The sequence below is a fragment of the Heterostelium album genome (genome assembly GCF_000004825.1).
Source record: "Heterostelium album PN500 unplaced genomic scaffold PPL_scaffold6, whole genome shotgun sequence".
Lineage (NCBI taxonomy): Eukaryota > Evosea > Eumycetozoa > Acytosteliales > Acytosteliaceae > Heterostelium > Heterostelium album.
Window position 1 is genome coordinate 75,720 of NW_008805068.1, and position 18,296 is coordinate 94,015.

An 18,296-nucleotide genomic window follows, 5' to 3' on the forward strand; every position below is an offset into this window, starting at 1 on the left:
TTGATCATAACAATATAAAAACCACACATACTACCAAAAATGAAATAAAAAAAAATGATTACCACATTAATTAATAAACTGACCTAAAAATCAATATAAATATTTGATTATTAAAATTTAATTAATTTAATAATGTTTTAAATACATGTTATTTTTATTATTCTTAAGAATATATTTTATTGATGATTGGCAGTTACAGAGACACTTGAAGTTGGATAAGGTGTTGGATATTGATTTGGATATGGTGCACCACTGTAGAGTACTGCTCCGTTTCCTTGTTGATGGTATTGTGGCACTAGTTGATATCCGTAGTATTGTGCTGGTGGTTGTGTGGCTACACAGTGATCATGATGCTTGGTAGCACTGACAAGGTAGTTGTTCACCAGTTGCTGACGTCTTCTGTATCTGAACCATGCTACAATAAAACCGATAAGCACCAACATACAGCCGACAATGATAATAGCAATCAAACCTGGCCCTGGACGACTGTAGCATGAAGTACAAACTGTTTCACCATTGGTATAGCCGAGAAGGCCTGAACAGTGCCAAGTATACATTGCAGAGTTATAGTGTTCATAGGAACAAAATGGAATTCCATCAAATCCTACGAATCCAATACAACAATCAGATGTAGCATCGACAAATGTAGAGAACACTGCAACTAAAACAACTAAGATTATAACTTTATTCATTATCTTTTATCTCTTTTAAATAATAAAAAAGTTGATTATTTTTAATTGAAATGGTTTCACAACATTAATTTTTCAATTTAACTGATCTATATGATCACATGTAAAATGTGAAGTTAGTATGTTTGCTGGTTACCACGAAATATCAAGATTTTTTTTTTCTAAAGGTCGTGAAAACTTTGTACAACAAAAAAAAAACAAAAAAAGCTGATGTAATAAAATGAAGCAAAGTAATCGAAGATTACCAGGAAAGACGGTTTGTTGTTATTGATAATAAAAATTTGTTATTAAATTCGAATAATTTAAATATAAAGTTATGATTAGATTTAACATGTGGAGACAAAATTTTATTATTTTTATATTTACAACATATATATATTGAGTTTGTCTATACTATGTCTATGTCTATCTATGTCTATGCTGTTGTTGGAACTTTAATAGAGTTAGAATTACTGCTACTACTACTACTACTGGTGTCATTTATATTGCTGTTTTCAGAGTTTACGAGTAGTAGTTTATCGAGTAACTCTTTGACAGAGTTGAGATGGACAGTTAACATTTCACAGTCGTTCTCGTCGATTTTGTTTAGTTTCATTGCTTTCTGGATTTGAGTTTCTTTTGCCCGAAGAATGTCTTTGAATGCCTCGAATGCACTTGGATGGATACCGCCACCAAAGTCTACGGACTGGCGTTGTGCTTCCTCTTTGACACCGGTGATCTCCATGATCTTGTTGGAACAATAACTGAAATCTTTGATTTTGTTCTTTTGCTTGAGGAACGAAGATAGATCCATTCCTTGATCCCAGTCGTCGTCCGACTCTTTGAATTGATCCATACCGCGCACCAGCGATCGCTTTGGTCCGAGTGGCGAACGCTTCATTTGGCGTGGCGATACAGAAGAGGTTGCAGACGAGGGTATTCCTAATTTACTGGAGGCATTGGGTGAAGAGCTGGAGGGAATCGGTGAGCTGTTGGATTTAATTACATTTCGTGGACTACAGAGGATGGTTGTGGTGGTGGAAGAAGTTGAGGTTTCCGTCTTACCCTCTTCTTTGGTGGTGGAGATGGTTGTGGTGGTCGTTATTGTTTTTGGAATGTCAATGAGGTCATCGAAATCTTTGAATGGATCGTCGTCATCGTAGATCTCTGTTGTCTTGTTACTCAACGTCAGCTTGACAATGGTTGGATTTGGTTGTGTTACGCTTGTAGTGTTGGTGGAGGATGGTTGTTGTTGTTCGGGTGTTGTAACGGCTGCAAGTGGAACTTCACTAACTGGCAGCGTGGCAGAAGTTGTAGTTGTCATGGTGGTCGTTGAGAGTAAAGAGTCTGTGGATGTCTGTTTGGCTAGGATAGAGGTGGAGGTCGATGACGATGAAGTTACTATTCCAACAGGAATATCATCGGTTGCAGTCAGTTGCGACGATGAAGTTGATGTTGAAATAGTAATCGATACGGATGAACGTTTGGATTTGGTTGTGGTTGTAGTAGCCGCTGATAAAGACGATGAAGTTGAATATCGAGGTGAATTTGGCTGTTGATTATTTTGTGGAGTGGATTGTTGTTGTTGTTGTTGTTGTTGGGGTGGAATTACAATGGTTGGTAACTGAGTTGAAGGTGAAGAGGTTGTTGCAGTTTCTACATATTTGACAGGTGATGATTGTACGGGATTTGGAATCAATTGATATCTGGATGGTGATAAAACAATTGGTATTGGTTTTGAAGTGGTGGTGGTGTTGTTGTGATTTACAATTTTGGAGGTTGACGATTCAACTGAATCGGATGTTGGCAATTCCACTCCAACCAAAGAAGCTGTGGATGGTTGTCTTTTGAGAGTGGGTGGTGAAGGTGAAGCAACTGGAGTTGACTTTATTCTTGGTGAATTGACAGGTGATTTTTCAACTGTTTGTGAAGATGACGATGACGATGTTGTGGTGGACGAGAGAAGTGTAGACGACTTGCCGCCACCAGTAGTGGTAGTGGTAGTAGTGGTGGTGGTAGTTGTTGTACATGCTATGACAGCTTGTTGTTCTGTTGGTTTGACTGTTGGCAATATATCGGCAACCTGGGCAACCAATTTTATTGGTGATTTATTAATGGTTGTTGTTGTTTTGGTGATTGTTGTTTGCGTTTGTGTTTGAGGTTGAATTGGTGGTTGGCCGGTGGTGGTGGTAGCTGGCAGATGTTGATCCTTTGGTGAAAAACAGAATCTACACATCAGAGGTCTCCATGGATTCTGTTCGAATCCTTTACATTGTTGTGGATTGGTTGTTGCTTGTGTAGGTTGATACGGAGATTGCGGTGACTTTGGTGAGGCATTTTGTGGTGATAATAGAGTCTGTGGAGTTTGTGGTGATTGCGGTGATTGTGGTGATTTTAGAATTCTGGAATTGTTCATATTGTTGTAGTTGTTGTTCTCGTAGTATTTAACAATGGTTGATTTTTCAATGAGTTTGGGTTTGATGGTAGTTGCTCTTTCCGACGACTTGTTGCCAATGGAGTTGAATTCTTGATGATTTAAATCAAGTTGCGCAGTTGATATTTTTAATTTGGAATTTAAAGATTGTTGTTGGTGTTGGTGTTGAAGATCTTCAAATCCATAAGACTTTGAGTCCAGAGCAATTTCCACTTGTTGTTGATCGATTGTAATTGATGTTGCTGTTGTTGCTGCTGTCAGTGATTCTAATTGTGCTGCGTCTACTACTGTTGGCAAATCCTCCACTTTTTTTATAATAATGTTGTTGTTGTTGTTGGATTGTTCTTGATTTTGATTTTTATTTTTATGGTACTGATGGAACTGCAGACAACAGGAACATTTGATTGGATTCCACCTACTCGGCTGAAAAGAAGTACAAGTATTTTGTTGAACTATTATAAGTGTCATTTTTCAATTAATAAAAAGTTAGAATAAATAAATAAACAATTTTTTTTTTTTTTAATTTTAATTTTAACGATGGAAGTTTAGTTTATTGTTATTTGAACGATAAAAGTGAAAATCATATGATGTATGTATTTAAATAAATAAGGTAATTTTAGGTTTTTCTTTCTTTTTTTTTTTTTTTTGGTTTTTTATTTTATTTTTTTGATTGGAGAATATAATGATTGGAATTTGATTTTGATTGATTGATTGTTATTTTAATTATTAGGTTAAAAATAGTAGCAACAAATAGATAGAATTTATTTTTGTTTGTTTGTGTTTGATTAAAATATTTGTTGTAATGCCAAAGGAATGGACACAAAAGTAGAATAGAATAAATAAATTGATCAGCACACAATTGTTGAACGAGGCTATAACAAATGATGAAACAAATTAAATATATAAGATATACAACTTGTTTGAAGTAAATTGTCAATTCCCATTTGTCTCCAAGGAAGCTAGTAGCTTATAGTTTAATGAACCTAAAAACAAAACAAACGAACTGACTAACTAACTAACTAACTATTTATCTATCTATCTATTATCTTTATGTCTGTATATCTACCAATCAACAATCAGCATTCAATCATTTTATATTATATATATTGTTAGGTTTGGTTTGGTTTGGTTGTTTGATGAGTGTGTTTGTGACCGTCCAAAAGATGAATGTATATTATGATGATGATAATAACAATAAATGATTATGATGATGATGATGATAATATTAATTATAGTTCACTATTGACTGATCAGTAAAAGAACTGCTGCTGTTAATTTTACACTTAAACTTACTACACAAATAAAAACAATCTAATTCCATATGACATATAATTGGTTTATTGAATTAGAATTTGTTATTATTGTTGGAACTGTATATTTTCTTAACAGATCGTGTTTTGTTTTGTTTTTTTTTTTTTTTTTATAATTCTAATATAACCTATCAAGACATATATGTATACAAATTATTATTATTATTATTATTTCTACGTTATATAACTGTGTGTGTTATTTATATATATGAAAAGGAAAGGGCGAGGAGGGTTGGTGTTGGTTATTCGATGTAACTAACAAAACAATAAAATGTAATAATAATATTTGTTATTTTTATTATTTTATTTTATTTTTATTATTTCAATTAATTATTTGTTTTTTGATTGTAATTTATTATTATGTTACTAATTTATTTATTTATTATTATTTGATTGGATGCTAAATTAATTTATGATTGTTGTGAATTGTGTTTGTTTTTATGCTAATCACGTTTTTAATATAAAAAATGGGTGATCTTTGGTGGGTTTTGTCAAAACAATGTGAGAATTTGAAAAAAAAAAACTACCTAAATCTCCCCACTAAATTAAACAATCAATATATGATTTTGGGGTACCACCATCGTGGTATTTGCAAAACTCCCTAAACACTACCCTTCAAACACCCCACCACCTTCAAAAAACAACAAAAAAAAATTACTTAATTCACTAAAAGAAAAGAGAAAAAAATAGAATCTGTGTATGATATTGTTATTGTACCTTTTATAAGGTATACAACTCTTGTTTAACGTTCAAAAAAAAAATAATAATAAATTAAATTCAACTATTATTTTATTTTTATTCTGTTTATTCTGGAATTGAATTGAATTGAATTACTCATTCATGATTCACACTCAACACCATGAGTATGTTGAATAAGAAATTAAGATTTAACAAAATAAATGAGATATATGGTGTGTTTGAAAGAAAGTAAATAGAATGGTGCGGAAGAAAATGTGGTGGTGGTATTAGTGTCGAATAGTATATGAATGGGTAATAACCATCAAGGTTATAAACTTAAACTATACTGACAGTTGATTAGCTATCTATTTTTTATTGAATTTTAATTGGATTGTTATTGTATTTTTAAAATATGACTCTTATTTTATAACTAAAGTATACTATTATAATACTATATGCTATAGTTATTGAATTATTATGATTTCTGATTGAAAATTAAATAAAAAAAAACAACCGACTGGTCTTATTTTATCTTATTTATGATTGTTTGATTGATTGCTTGCTTATTGTTGTGTTGGAATTTCCAAAGTTTAAAATAAAATAATTATAATTTATTTTAACAAATACCACTTTATTTAAGTCAATATGTCATCCCATGGGATGATAAAAAATATAATACAACAACTGACGATAAAATATATTTCAATAACATAACAAACATCATTATTAATAGTATTAATCAAACCATATATATTTAAAAAAAGTTATCGATGTTTATTTTAACTCCATATCTCATTTATCTATAAATATAACTTCCAAACTAATGAAATTGATTTATTTATTGATTGTATAATGATATTATAGTATTGATATTGATACAAACCTTTTTAAAAAAGAACCAGATATCTGTAAACTTGAAAGTAAATCGGTTGATATTTATTATAAATATTAAATAAATAAATAAATAAATAAATAAATAAACTAAAGTTTAGTTATGATTACTATAATTGTGTATATAATTTTGGTAAATATATTATTTTCCAACCTAAATATATATATGTTTTTATGGTTAGTTTAGTTTGGTTTTTGGATTGATTTAGTTATTTCCTTTTTTATAGATTATAAATATTATTTTCCTTTGTTTAATCATATGGAATTGATTATAAATTATTAATTTATCTGTTAAATTTTTATTTTTTATTTTATTTTTTTAATTGCTTTATTGGATTGGATGTTAGGTGTGTTATTGGTTATGTTAGGCGCGGTAAAATTACAAAACTAAATATAAAGACAAAATAATATATAAATATATATATTAACAATAAGTTGATTTGGATTTTTGAACTCTGATTGTTTTTGCAATAGAGTGAAGAAGTGATTGTGTGTGAGTGTGTATGTGATGAACTAACTATAATAATACAATATTAATACATTAATTAATAACCACCTGCCAAAGCACACCTAAATTAAAAGTATTTGATAAAGTGATAGTGTAATTCAGTTCTCTTTGATTCATGAAAAGCGAGACAAGCAATCAAAAAGGATATACTATATATATAATTTCAATCAAGATGATGAAGATGATGAAGATGATGATCATCAAGCTTTATGTTTGATTAATTAAAAATGATTGGTTGTTCGAATTAATATAACAATAGCTACACAACAAATAATGTGGCGCCAATAACAACAACACAAAACTTTATTTTTCTTTTAATATTTTTTATATAATTATTCTAATTTGACAAAAAAATTATCTAGAACGCATTCTACCTACTATGTATGGATCACTATTGAATTATTCAGCTGAATTGAATTGAATGAACACTCACTGCTTGCTACCACAACACACAACTTTATAAAGTATAAAAAGTAAAGTTGATGTTATTGTTTTGATTTGTTTATATAATAATACATATACATATATATATATATATATATATGTGAAGTTATGATATGATAATCTCTTTGTGTATTTGTGTGTGGTGTGTGGTGTGTTTAATATTAAATATACTATAGCAACTAGTTGAGTGTGTTGTGTTGGTGGTGTTGATTATTATTTGTTTTGAATAAATAAACAGTGAGTTGAGTGTGTGTTTGTTGTGAAGAGATTAATTTCTATTTCTATACCCACAATACCAATCTCGTCTGTTTGAAATTTTACATTTTTTTATTAATTTTTTTTTATTTGTTTTTTTTTTGCAATGGATTGGGTTTTGATTTCCGATCGATCTGCATCTCAATTTTAAAAACAATACTTTCTTTGTATTTTTATGATTTATTTCTGCTTTGATTTTTAGAAAAACAAATTTGTTTCTAAAAATCAAAGTAGAAATAATTGGTTGAGTTATATACAAATAATAAGTATGAAATAAAATCTATTTATTGATCATATTTATGAGTTAGGTGTTTCGATGATGACTTTAGCTTCGCCTCTATGCAACATTAATAATCTTTACTACACTTTACAAACTTGGATATGATAGATGTAAATTGACATCTGATATTTCTGTCTGTATTATCCACTCCAATCTAAGCTATTAATAAAGTTTAGTGAGTATACAAATAGAATTAGTATGTTTGAACTCCTGCTAAATGATCTAGCTCTTTTTTTATCAAGAGTTACAAAAATAATAATAATAACTTGTATCTTCTTGAATTGAATTAAATTCAATTTGGTTTAACAAGTTTTGTCTTCACACAAAGATAGTAATTTAAACACATCTGTGATCTATTTTTTTGTTTTTTTTTTTAAAAAAGAATTATTATAATTTTATATTTATTTAAAATGTCATATCGATATATATTAGAATCTAATATTATAAATGATCATTTAAGAAAGTTTTATTTCAAAAATAGTAATACTATCAATAAGAAACTTGATCAAATATTTATATCACAAAAATCTTCTCGACCAACATGCATCAATATTAATATAAGTAATAATGGGTGCAAGTTGAAGAGTAGTTGCTCAACAACAACAACATCATTGATTGCTTTCAACAACTATCAAAAAAATAGTACTAGTTTTAATAATAGATTCAATTCATTTAGCTCTATAAATCACAATAGTATTTCATTAGATATCAATGAGTTAAAGAGATCAATTGAATATATTAATAATGGTGGTCAAATACACAATAGCAATTCAATAACCTCTGAAATTCAAATAGATTCCAACAAGCTGAATGAAATACATAGTACTATTCTATCGTTGGATCATAATAACAATCAACAACAATTTACAAATGAATTACACTATTATATTGCTAAATTCTTAATGACTTGGAATTTACCTAGATTCTATAATGATAGAATGCCAAACAATGATAGATTAAATGTATGTATTAGAATTACATAAAAGTGAAGCAAACTCATCAAGAAAAAAAAAAAAAAAAAAAGTTATTAATTTTATTGTTCTTAAAGAATCCAAATGAATCAGAGATGTTAATGGCAATGAATTGGTTGGATGTCAATGTAAAGGATAACGATCAATTGAATGAGAAGTTTATTAATACAAGATTGTCATTGGCGATGGAGTATCCGAGAATTGTAGAGCGTGTTCGTCAGTTGGTGTTGGACACTGTCGATCGAGTGGAAACTAACCGTTTGGATCCAGATAGCTCGTTCTTCCGATTGATTCTCTCGTTCCAGGCATGTCCATATCTCTGTCTGTGGCAAGAGATGCGAACTCTTGGCGATATGATTGTAAACAACTATGCTTCTGCGATGGCTATGATGCACCAGGAAGCACAGCAAGACAACACCAAGCTCGACTACCACTGTATCTATCTTATGTTGGACAGCTCACTCTCCTATTTAGAAACATCAAAACAACAACAACAGCAACAACCAGCACTATCAAGTCATGATGATGACTATTGGACAAGACACAACTATGCAATTAAACAATTTGTTTATACAAAATCCAAGATGGAATGTCGAAATCTACCGGCGGAGATAGAGGAGTTGGCCATTGCGAAATTCGCAAAGGACAATGAGAATGCACCGCCCAACCGAATCGCGGTGCCGGAGGAAAGCGAGATGTCTGTATTGGCAAACACCATGCGATGGTCATTGAAATTCGAAGATCTTCCAACCATGCTCTACACCGGTATCATCGACCACCAAAATGGCACAGTCAATCTATTCGGCTACCTGCTGTACAAAGCCAATGAATCCACGGAGCTAGAGCTATCGTCAGAGTTTGCTGGTCGCATTGCATTCGAACAGAATCACATCGTTCTCAACGGCCAGCTAGTTCGTACCGTTAGAAACACAGAGTCACCAAACCAAACTTATATCTATACAATGGATACAAAGTTAATATTTATAAAAGAATTTTAAAAGTGGAGAAAACAAAAACAAAAACAATGATGCAATGAGGATTGATATGAATATTTACACATTAGCTTTTTGTTTAATTAACAGTATATGTTACATTATCTTGAAAATAATCTTCGGAAAAAGGGGAGTAGTCAAAGTTATCCCATTTCTCTTGGAAATAGGTGGCAAAGTTGAGGGTGGTGCAAACTCTTGGTTGGGTGACGTCGCGCTGCAGACAATTCAATTGGGTGGTGGTGCTGCCGGTCTCGCATAGCGCATCGTTACATCTCTGGAATTCACAACGATGTGTAGTGGTGTTACAAAACTGAACGTCGGCACAAGCCGTTCCAAAACAAGTGTCCACACTCGAGATGTAAATGATATTCTCTGTACAAATGATTCCCCATGAGAATGTATTGCAAATGAAGCCTGTTGGACAGAGCGAGCAGTTGAATCGCTTGGTCAAATCATGATCGAATACCATCTCTCGGCTGTTGGGAATGCAATCGTAGTCGGTCAGCATGCCTTTGCCACAGTGGAAATTCGGTGGACACTCCTCGTCTCGGCACGACTCCAAGATGTTGGAGTAGTCCGGTTTCAGCTGGCATCCGGCAATACCAATATCTTTGAGTAGAACACATTCATTGCTGCTATCGCACGTCAGATATTCGCATGTCGTTGGGAAGCAAGTTGGCTGGTTCCCAAAGAGCCGACAAGTGAAACCTTTCGCGCAGGGCAGCTGACACGGAGCGACATGATCTTGGAACGGTGCTTCCGAATCGTGATTGGGTGCTGGCAGTGCAACACACTCATTAAAACTACTACAACAATAGAAACTATAATATTCACAGCTTAGATAATTAACTGAATTTCCACACATCATTCCTTTCTCTTCACATCGCAATGTTTGACATGTATCTAGTTTTTTTGTTATTTTTTTTCAGAGGAAGAAATTGTCAATTGTTTATAAATAATATTATTAATAATTAATTTATAATTACCATTTGTTATTATAAAAGATTCATAGTCATCTGGTAAATCTATGGTGGCTTGAAATTCGTAGACTTGTTTGGTTGTTTTGTGTCGGAAACAAAAAGGTTTCGGTGAGTTTTCATCGAAAAGCAAGACGTTTCTTATATCGAAATCGGTGGTGAATGAAGTGATATTGGCTGTTTGCTCGGTGTTGAATATATTGGAATCGACTTCGTCGTCGATTGTGATGATATCGTCGATCGGATAGAAATCGGCGGTCAACACAGGCAATTTTGGAAACGGAGTCAACGACTTCCTACTGATACAGAAATAGCGATCCTCGTAACAACATGACAACACCGGAACGTACAAACAATCCGGATTGGCTTTACATTCATCTTCATCGGTCAGATTAACACAAACACTTGAAGTTGAAGTTGTTGTTAAAGCTTCAACTCTTTTTATATTTACAAACAACAACAACGACGACAACGTTAACAATAGCAATAATAATATAAAAACATATTTAATACTATTTCTAAATAATATAATAATAAAAACAACCATAATATTTATAATAATACATTATTTTATTTTCTATATCTTAACTAACTATATACATATACATCTATACAAATATTCTACCTTTTTTTTTTAAGAAATCTTTTTATATATCTTAATCTTTATTTATTATTTTTATGATTGAAATTTGATTCAATGTTACACTGACTCATCTAATGATCATTTTTGATTTAACACACAGATTAAAAGCTTTTAACACATATAAACATTATTGTTAAACTATTTTAATCATTTAAATTCTGATTATGGTGTTGTTTGTGTGTAATTTTTTTGAATGAAAAAAAAATTACAAAAAAGGAGGGTAAAAGACTCGTTGATCATAACCAAAAATAGTTTTAAATTTGGTTAAAGTTTTATTTTTCAGATTGATGTTGTTGTTGTTTTTGTAAATATATATATATGTATCAATCATCTATCAATAAACCGAGTAGTTCAACCGTTATAACTCCAACCGGAGTTATTAGTCATCGAACAACAAATACAAATATTTCATCAACACCATCATCATCATCATCATCATCAAGTACACCACTACAAAAAGACAATAACAGTAGTAATATTTTAAAATCACCATCATTTCCATTTGTCTCGAGATCATGGGAACTTAATACATTCGATTCCTACATGAAGTTCAGAGCACACTATGTAAATGTAAAATCAACGAAATACCTGGTGAAAGCACTCTCCCTAATGGTACTATCGATCGGTGTATATTGTTATCTTTTTGAAGCCGGTAGTATACTACTACCAATTGGTATGTTTAGTTTAGTTTAGCTTAATTTAGTTTAAATGATCAATTATTAAGTACTTAATAATCATTATATATAATCGTCGGAAACTATAGTTTGGTTTTATAGTTTGTTGATTGGATCATCTGTTACTCTTGGTCTTGGTAGTGCGATGTTGGCACAACACTTTCAACAGGTTCCAGAGGTGATATTGAGTGAGGAACAACGTCAACTCTATCAGTGGCCATCAAACTTTCCATCCAGTCCACCTGTTTCTACTGCATCGTCATCTAGCCGAAAAGATTCATTAATTCAAGAAGCTAGATATGGAATGACACTAGATTCAATTTCACCTTATAAACCAGCTAACAATAGCAGTTCATCGACATCTACATCATCAGTTGTTGGTAGCAATACAACCAATAATAATACAACAGGATCATCATCATCAACAACAACAACAACATCATCAACAACAGGATCAAACATATCACCGGTATCAAATAAAACAACATCTACACAATCAACCGTAATAACACCAACCTCTTCCACATCATCAGTACAACAAAAATCACCAATTACATCACCATACTCCTACAGATCGACAAGATACACACCACCAAAATCAATAGAAATAAGAGAGAAGTAAGTATAAAGTAGCAATTAATCATTAAAATGATTGTTTATTAATAACGATTTATCACGTGTGTTTTTAGTGAAGAGATATCAAATCATTTCCAAGGTAGATTGTTTACATCTCTAAGTGAATTTGTAACATCTCAATTCGATAAAGAAGTAATTGATCAAAATGATAGGTCGAATCATGATAAAGATAAGAGTATGTAATATTATTTATTTTAGATATGTAATGATTGATTTGTTGATTATTAACAATCATGATATAATAGAAATATTTGAGATTGAACCATTGTCACAACAACACTATGGCTATGAAGCACCAATACAGAGTTATCGTGTACTTCAACGTTCAAAGGTGATAGAACCAACGAAGGTGTCCTACGAGGATATGGTGGCAAGCAAATACCTCCAGTGGAAGAACATGTGCGAAGCAGAGCATCTCTACAACATGATAAGCGCAGCGAATGCATGTTCACGTTGGTTCACAGAGAATATCATTAAGCCGCTGGTAGCACCGGCCGAAGCGTATCTCGCTGTCAAAGACGAGAAGCTGCTGTCGCTCGTTGACGAGCGTGGCTTTGGCATGGCGAAATGCTCGTTCCTCAACCTACCGACACTCGACATCATGAAGAACGTACTGAAACACACGATCTATCATTTGGATCGACTGAACGACGTTCACCACAAGAAGGAATCCGAGCATATCTGTCGGCGCATCAAAGAACTCTCGAAAGACGGATACGTCTTCCACACGTTCGGTAACAAATCCAACGACCAAAACGACCTACAACAACCAACCGATGAACAATTGCTATTCGCATTGTTCTTGGCCTATATGGATGAGAAACTCTACAAAGATGTAACTGCACCAATCCCAGATCTTCCATTCTCCTCTAAATATATAAAGGACGATAATTCAAAGCAAGGTAATTATTATTAATAATATTATCATTATGTTAACATAATACTAACAATCACCGCCGAAATATTATTTAGTATTCAAATATGTACCAATTATCAATATTACATACAAAAGACCATTACATCTTGATATTTTAACTCCACAATATGAATCATTCAAATTGATAGATATTTCACCAGTATGTATAATATTAGATAAATATAATGCTCTGATACCTACCAATACATACTAATAATAACAATATTTATATTATTAATAATACAAAAATAATAATAATAGGGTTTACAGAATATATTCTTTACTATTGTATTATTCTTTTATTATATTACAAAGTATAATGATGGATACATCGATAATATGGATATATCAAAGTTAAATGTCAATATCTTTTTGAATTCATTGATCAACGATGATTCAAATGATGATGAAGATGATATCGATTTATTAGAAGATGATTAATTATTGATTTAAATAAAACATTAATTATAATTATAAGTAAACTTTAATAAATTAGTATCTTATTGTATTTTTGATTTATTGAATAAATCAATTAGATGATGTTCCATTGGATCTACAAGTTGTTGAGCGGTCTCTTGATTGTTATCTTTGATGTCTGTCGATGCATGGTGTTTCAATAGCAGTGCAACGATATCGTCGAATCCACCCATTGCAGCATAATGAAGTGCAGTCATACCCTGATCGTCTTGACAATCGATATCTACATGATATTCGCCACTCAATAATAACTCTGTAATCTCTAGATTTCCACGATCACAACACCAAATCAATGCTGTCTTTTGTTCTGAATCTCTATCGTTTATACATTTACCACTACTCACTTTCAACAATTCCTCTACCTTGTTTAAATTATCACAAGATGACCAATATACAATATCTTCTTTACTAATAATATTGATAAGCGAATGAATGAATGATTAGTAAATAGATAATAAACATATTTTAATAACCAAGTAAATCATTAACAATACACATACTCATGTGTCTTTGAAACCATGTTTTCCTCCGATGCAATATTGAATCTACTCATGATAGGACCCATTGCTCCACCTCTTTTACTCGATGATTCATCCTCACTGCTTTCAAATAAACTTTCATTCTTGTTAGCTTCTTCATCATCGTCATCACTTAATGATTGATCTGATGATTTTGTCTTTGTTGTATTCGATGTATTAGTTGTTGTTGTTGTTGTTGAAGCTGTAGTTGTTGTTGCTGTATCATTTATAGATTCTCTCCAATTTGGTTGTAATTCATCTAATTTCTTAATATAATTATTCATTGCATCTTCTTTACTCATATCACCTAGGTTTGACCAACTACTCCTATATATATATATATATATATATATATATTTTATTAATTTAATTAATAAAAATAATAATATATAATTAAATTGTAGCTATGTTATTATTACAAACCATTTAGCTTTACCAACGAAATCAAAGAATGATGGTTGTTTAGTATTACATTTTCCTTGAGTGGCCTGCTTGAAATGACCATAGAAATATAATTGTTGTTCATCTTTTAAGCCAGGTATTTTAGTTCTATTTAAATAACTAACAGCATTATTAAACAATGATTCACTCATCTTTATATATATTATCTATCTATATTTATATTTATCTATATTAAATTAATTAAATAAATTTGAAAATCAAAAAATTAAAAATCATATTATCATAAATAGTCATTATTACCACATCGGCAAAAACTATGTGTTCCAAAGATTAAAAAAAAAATCAAAAGCATTTTAAATGAAATAAAAAATATAATTAGAGTTTAATATTTATTAATATTGTAATTATTGTTGTTGGAATATTTATTATTAAACAATACGCAGGTTAATCATCAATAGATCTTGAAAATCTAATTTTTCTTTTTGAAGCCTTGCTTGGCTTTTTAGTTGGTAAAATATCATTATTACTGCTGCTAGTGTTTGTAAAATATTTTTTTGATCTTTTGACTGCATTCTCAAGATTAATTTTATCATTTGGATAGATCTGAATGAGATCAATCATGAAATCAAACAATTGACTTTTTTCCATTGCTTTAATATCGGATGGCAATAATTGGTATTGTTTGAAAATCTCCATGTGCTTTTGGTTCTCCATGAGTTTCGAGATTATGTGAGTGTTACCATATTTGATGATCTGTGAGAAAATACTGTCGGTAGTGTATTTGAAATCATAGGACTTCTGAGTCTCTCTGTAATCTAAGATGGTCTTGATGACCGGCCAATCTGGAGTCATGGGGAATATCCATCTAACACTCTGACGCGCCATGAAAAATTCGATGAAACCAATTTGATTCGCCTCGCAAGCGAATCTAAACATTGTTTTCATCAACTCTAGCTCTTGGTTGACGTTGTTCATGATGATTGAGAATGCCCGAATGTCACCGGTGAAACCTATCGACCGGAACAATTCGAAATTGCTAATGCCAAGCGAGAGCTTTGGATAACGCGAGACTAGGTACTCGGCAATATCGTAACGATAGTAGAGAAGTGAAATCCTTAGTAACAACTCATTGGTGAATGATTCAATTCCATTGCCACGATTGTTTTTGGCAAACTCTACTTTCGATGCTTCTAAGGATTGAAGATATCTCGGGTGTTGATCGATCAGCTTGAAGATATCGAAACATCCATTGGCAGCAGCAACCAACTGTGTGACATAGATCGACTCGCATGGTGTATTATCCAAAAGGTATTTGACAAAACACAAATGATTATCGGTTCTTGGCAAGAAGGGAATCATTGCTGAAGCAACCAGAGGAAAGTGAACCGAAAGCAAATTAGCAACCTCGCTCCCGTTCAAATCCGATTTCAATTGCAAATTGGCTGGACCATAGAATTTATCCTCTGTAGCACTATCTGTCTTCAGTCTGGAGTTGTATGACACTTGGTTGGTCAAACCTATTATAGCCGAGGATAATTGATAGCCACCCGTCGTCATAGTTGTTCCTAATGGCCTAGCCAAACTATGGTCTCGCTGATTGTATCTTTCGATATATTGTGGAGTATTTGAATTATAAACGGTAGATGTTGTTGATGGTGCATAACTTAAAATATTTGTAGATTGGTATTGTGCAGCTGATTCATTAGGGACAGATGGTGTTGTAAATGGTGGTAGATGGTATGACATAGGTGTTTCGTATGGTGCAGATGATAACATCATTCCTGCTGGATTGTGTTGTGTAGCAAATGTAGTTGTTAATGGTGTTGGTAAAGATGGTAGTTGGTAAAGTCCACTGGTTTCATATGGTGCAGTTGATCCTAATGTCATTCCCGTTGAATAGTGTGGTGTAGTAGTTGAGAGGTGAGAGATTGTTGATGTTGTTGATAATGGTTGATAGTGTACATTTGATGTGTTAGAGACAGATGATGATGTTGTTGTTAATGGTGTTGGTAATGGTGGCTGTTGGTAAAGTCCTCTTCTATTGATTGGTGCAGATACTGAGCTAGAGAGAAGTGGCGATCCTAATGACATTCCTGTTGATAGATGTGGTGTAGTAGTTGATGAGTTAGTGTTAGTTGCTGTTGTTGTTGCTGTAGTTAATTGTGTTGGTAAAGTTGGTTGTTGGTAAAGTCCACTTGCATATGGTGCAGTTGAACCTAATGTCATTCCCGTTGAATAGTGTGGTGTAGTAGTTGGGGGGTGAGAGATTGTTGATGTTGTTGATAATGGTTGAACATGGGAATAGTTTGATGAAGATGAAGAAGAAAAAGTTGCAGTTGTTGATGCTGATGATGGTGTTTGACCTGGCTTTAGTCTAAATCCAAACTGTATGACTGATTCCAAAAGTCCATCGTCAGTTGATCCTATCTTGGCATCGACAATCTGTTGACGATAGATATTCAAAGCGAATGCTATGATTTCTTTGGATTCTTGGTACTTGTTCGCGATTAAATATTGAATTGGTTCGAGCATCATAAATAGACCATGATCTTTATGAAGCTTTTGAAGCAACTGGATATTGTTCAAGTTAAACAGTGCACTCAGTCTTTGGCAATGAACAACGAGGTCATTGTTGTTGGCTTTGGGTGGTGGTCTGGACAATCCTTTCAAGTGGGACGATAATCGCTCCAAAACATCAAAGTGTTTCTCGCTTTGCAGATAGTTGAGAAGCAGACCTTCTTCACTGGGTGTCAAACTATGTGCCAACCTAATTAACACCTCCATCAAATCCTCTCGCTTATCGCAAATTGCATACATGAAATCTCTGTGATGAATAGAGTATCCACCGTCACTGAGAAGAAACTCTAAAATCCTTGGGGTCATTTTCAGGTAACTACGAGTATTCTCAACGATTGGCTCTCTGATGGTGATCGCTGTTGATGTGTCTTGGTCCAGTGGGAACTCTACTGAATTGATATAACTGAGGGTATCAATGAAAAGTTGGTCGTCGTCGATGTTGAATTTTGTGAATAACTTGAATGGAGAACTGGGATTCACTATTAGGTACTCGTTATTCTTGAGCTTCTCTCTCAGCAGTGAAAAATATTTGTTATCGAGAATCCAGTTGAGGTGAGCGATCTCTTTGTACTTGTAGGACGGATAGCTATTCATTGGAAATCGTTTGGGCTTACCCATCTGTTTCATTGCATTGGGAATAGGATTTATCTCGATGTCCAAAACGTCGACCAACGAATACTGATCCTCACCATTGACATTGTTGATACTATAGAAAATAGGGGCATGAGGTATTGGCTTTAGATTTCCACCACCCATCATCAAAAAGATGTGGTTCAATATCACTTTGTTTGAGAAAACTCTTGAAATAACATGGTTATTCTCTGTCATCGTTGTTGTTGTTGTTGTTGATGCTACTGAATATTGTTGAAACTGACTATAACTTCTTTTATACAAATTCATTACAAGAACAATAAGAAATCAAAACCATTTAGTATTCGAATATTTATCAAGAAGAGTAGAGTGAGAAAAATTGTAAAACAACCAAAAATAAATAAAAAAATTGTTTTTTTATTCAATATCTGGATATTTTTTATTTATTTTTCTG

At 32.4% G+C, this 18,296-nt stretch overlaps 7 protein-coding genes across 7 annotated transcripts; 2 read left to right on the forward strand and 5 right to left on the reverse strand.

The window, feature by feature from the left end:
* Positions 1-176: 176 nt before the first annotated feature.
* Positions 177-692, reverse strand: PPL_06595 (uncharacterized protein; the record flags this gene model as incomplete). The annotated part of the gene is made up of 1 exon (XM_020577449.1): positions 177-692. The coding sequence occupies one exon, from the start codon at positions 690-692 to the stop codon at positions 177-179; it is 516 nt and encodes a 171-aa protein (XP_020431897.1).
* A 412-nt stretch (positions 693-1,104) lies between these two features.
* On the reverse strand, positions 1,105-3,570 carry PPL_06596 (uncharacterized protein; the record flags this gene model as incomplete). Its single annotated transcript, XM_020577450.1, has 2 exons — positions 1,105-3,407; positions 3,522-3,570. 2 exons carry the CDS (start codon positions 3,568-3,570, stop codon positions 1,105-1,107), a joined length of 2,352 nt encoding a protein of 783 aa, XP_020431898.1.
* Positions 3,571-7,878: 4,308 nt separating this feature from the next.
* On the forward strand, positions 7,879-9,437 carry PPL_06597 (uncharacterized protein; the record flags this gene model as incomplete). Its single annotated transcript, XM_020577451.1, has 2 exons — positions 7,879-8,430; positions 8,517-9,437. The coding sequence occupies 2 exons, from the start codon at positions 7,879-7,881 to the stop codon at positions 9,435-9,437; spliced, it is 1,473 nt and encodes a 490-aa protein (XP_020431899.1).
* Positions 9,438-9,510: 73 nt separating this feature from the next.
* On the reverse strand, positions 9,511-10,974 carry PPL_06598 (uncharacterized protein; the record flags this gene model as incomplete). Its single annotated transcript, XM_020577452.1, has 5 exons — positions 9,511-9,645; positions 9,898-10,334; positions 10,418-10,704; positions 10,759-10,843; positions 10,950-10,974. 5 exons carry the CDS (start codon positions 10,972-10,974, stop codon positions 9,511-9,513), a joined length of 969 nt encoding a protein of 322 aa, XP_020431900.1.
* A 395-nt stretch (positions 10,975-11,369) lies between these two features.
* PPL_06599 (uncharacterized protein) lies at positions 11,370-13,718 on the forward strand (the record flags this gene model as incomplete). The annotated part of the gene is given in 6 exon segments (XM_020577453.1): positions 11,370-11,724; positions 11,815-12,343; positions 12,415-12,540; positions 12,560-13,263; positions 13,334-13,437; positions 13,539-13,718. The coding sequence occupies 6 exon segments, from the start codon at positions 11,370-11,372 to the stop codon at positions 13,716-13,718; spliced, it is 1,998 nt and encodes a 665-aa protein (XP_020431901.1).
* Positions 13,719-13,777: 59 nt separating this feature from the next.
* On the reverse strand, positions 13,778-14,865 carry acbd6 (ankyrin repeat-containing protein; the record flags this gene model as incomplete). The annotated part of the gene is made up of 3 exons (XM_020577454.1): positions 13,778-14,162; positions 14,255-14,599; positions 14,696-14,865. The coding sequence occupies 3 exons, from the start codon at positions 14,863-14,865 to the stop codon at positions 13,778-13,780; spliced, it is 900 nt and encodes a 299-aa protein (XP_020431902.1).
* A 253-nt stretch (positions 14,866-15,118) lies between these two features.
* Positions 15,119-18,151, reverse strand: PPL_06601 (uncharacterized protein; the record flags this gene model as incomplete). The annotated part of the gene is made up of 1 exon (XM_020577455.1): positions 15,119-18,151. One exon carries the CDS (start codon positions 18,149-18,151, stop codon positions 15,119-15,121), a length of 3,033 nt encoding a protein of 1,010 aa, XP_020431903.1.
* Positions 18,152-18,296: the final 145 nt, after the last annotated feature.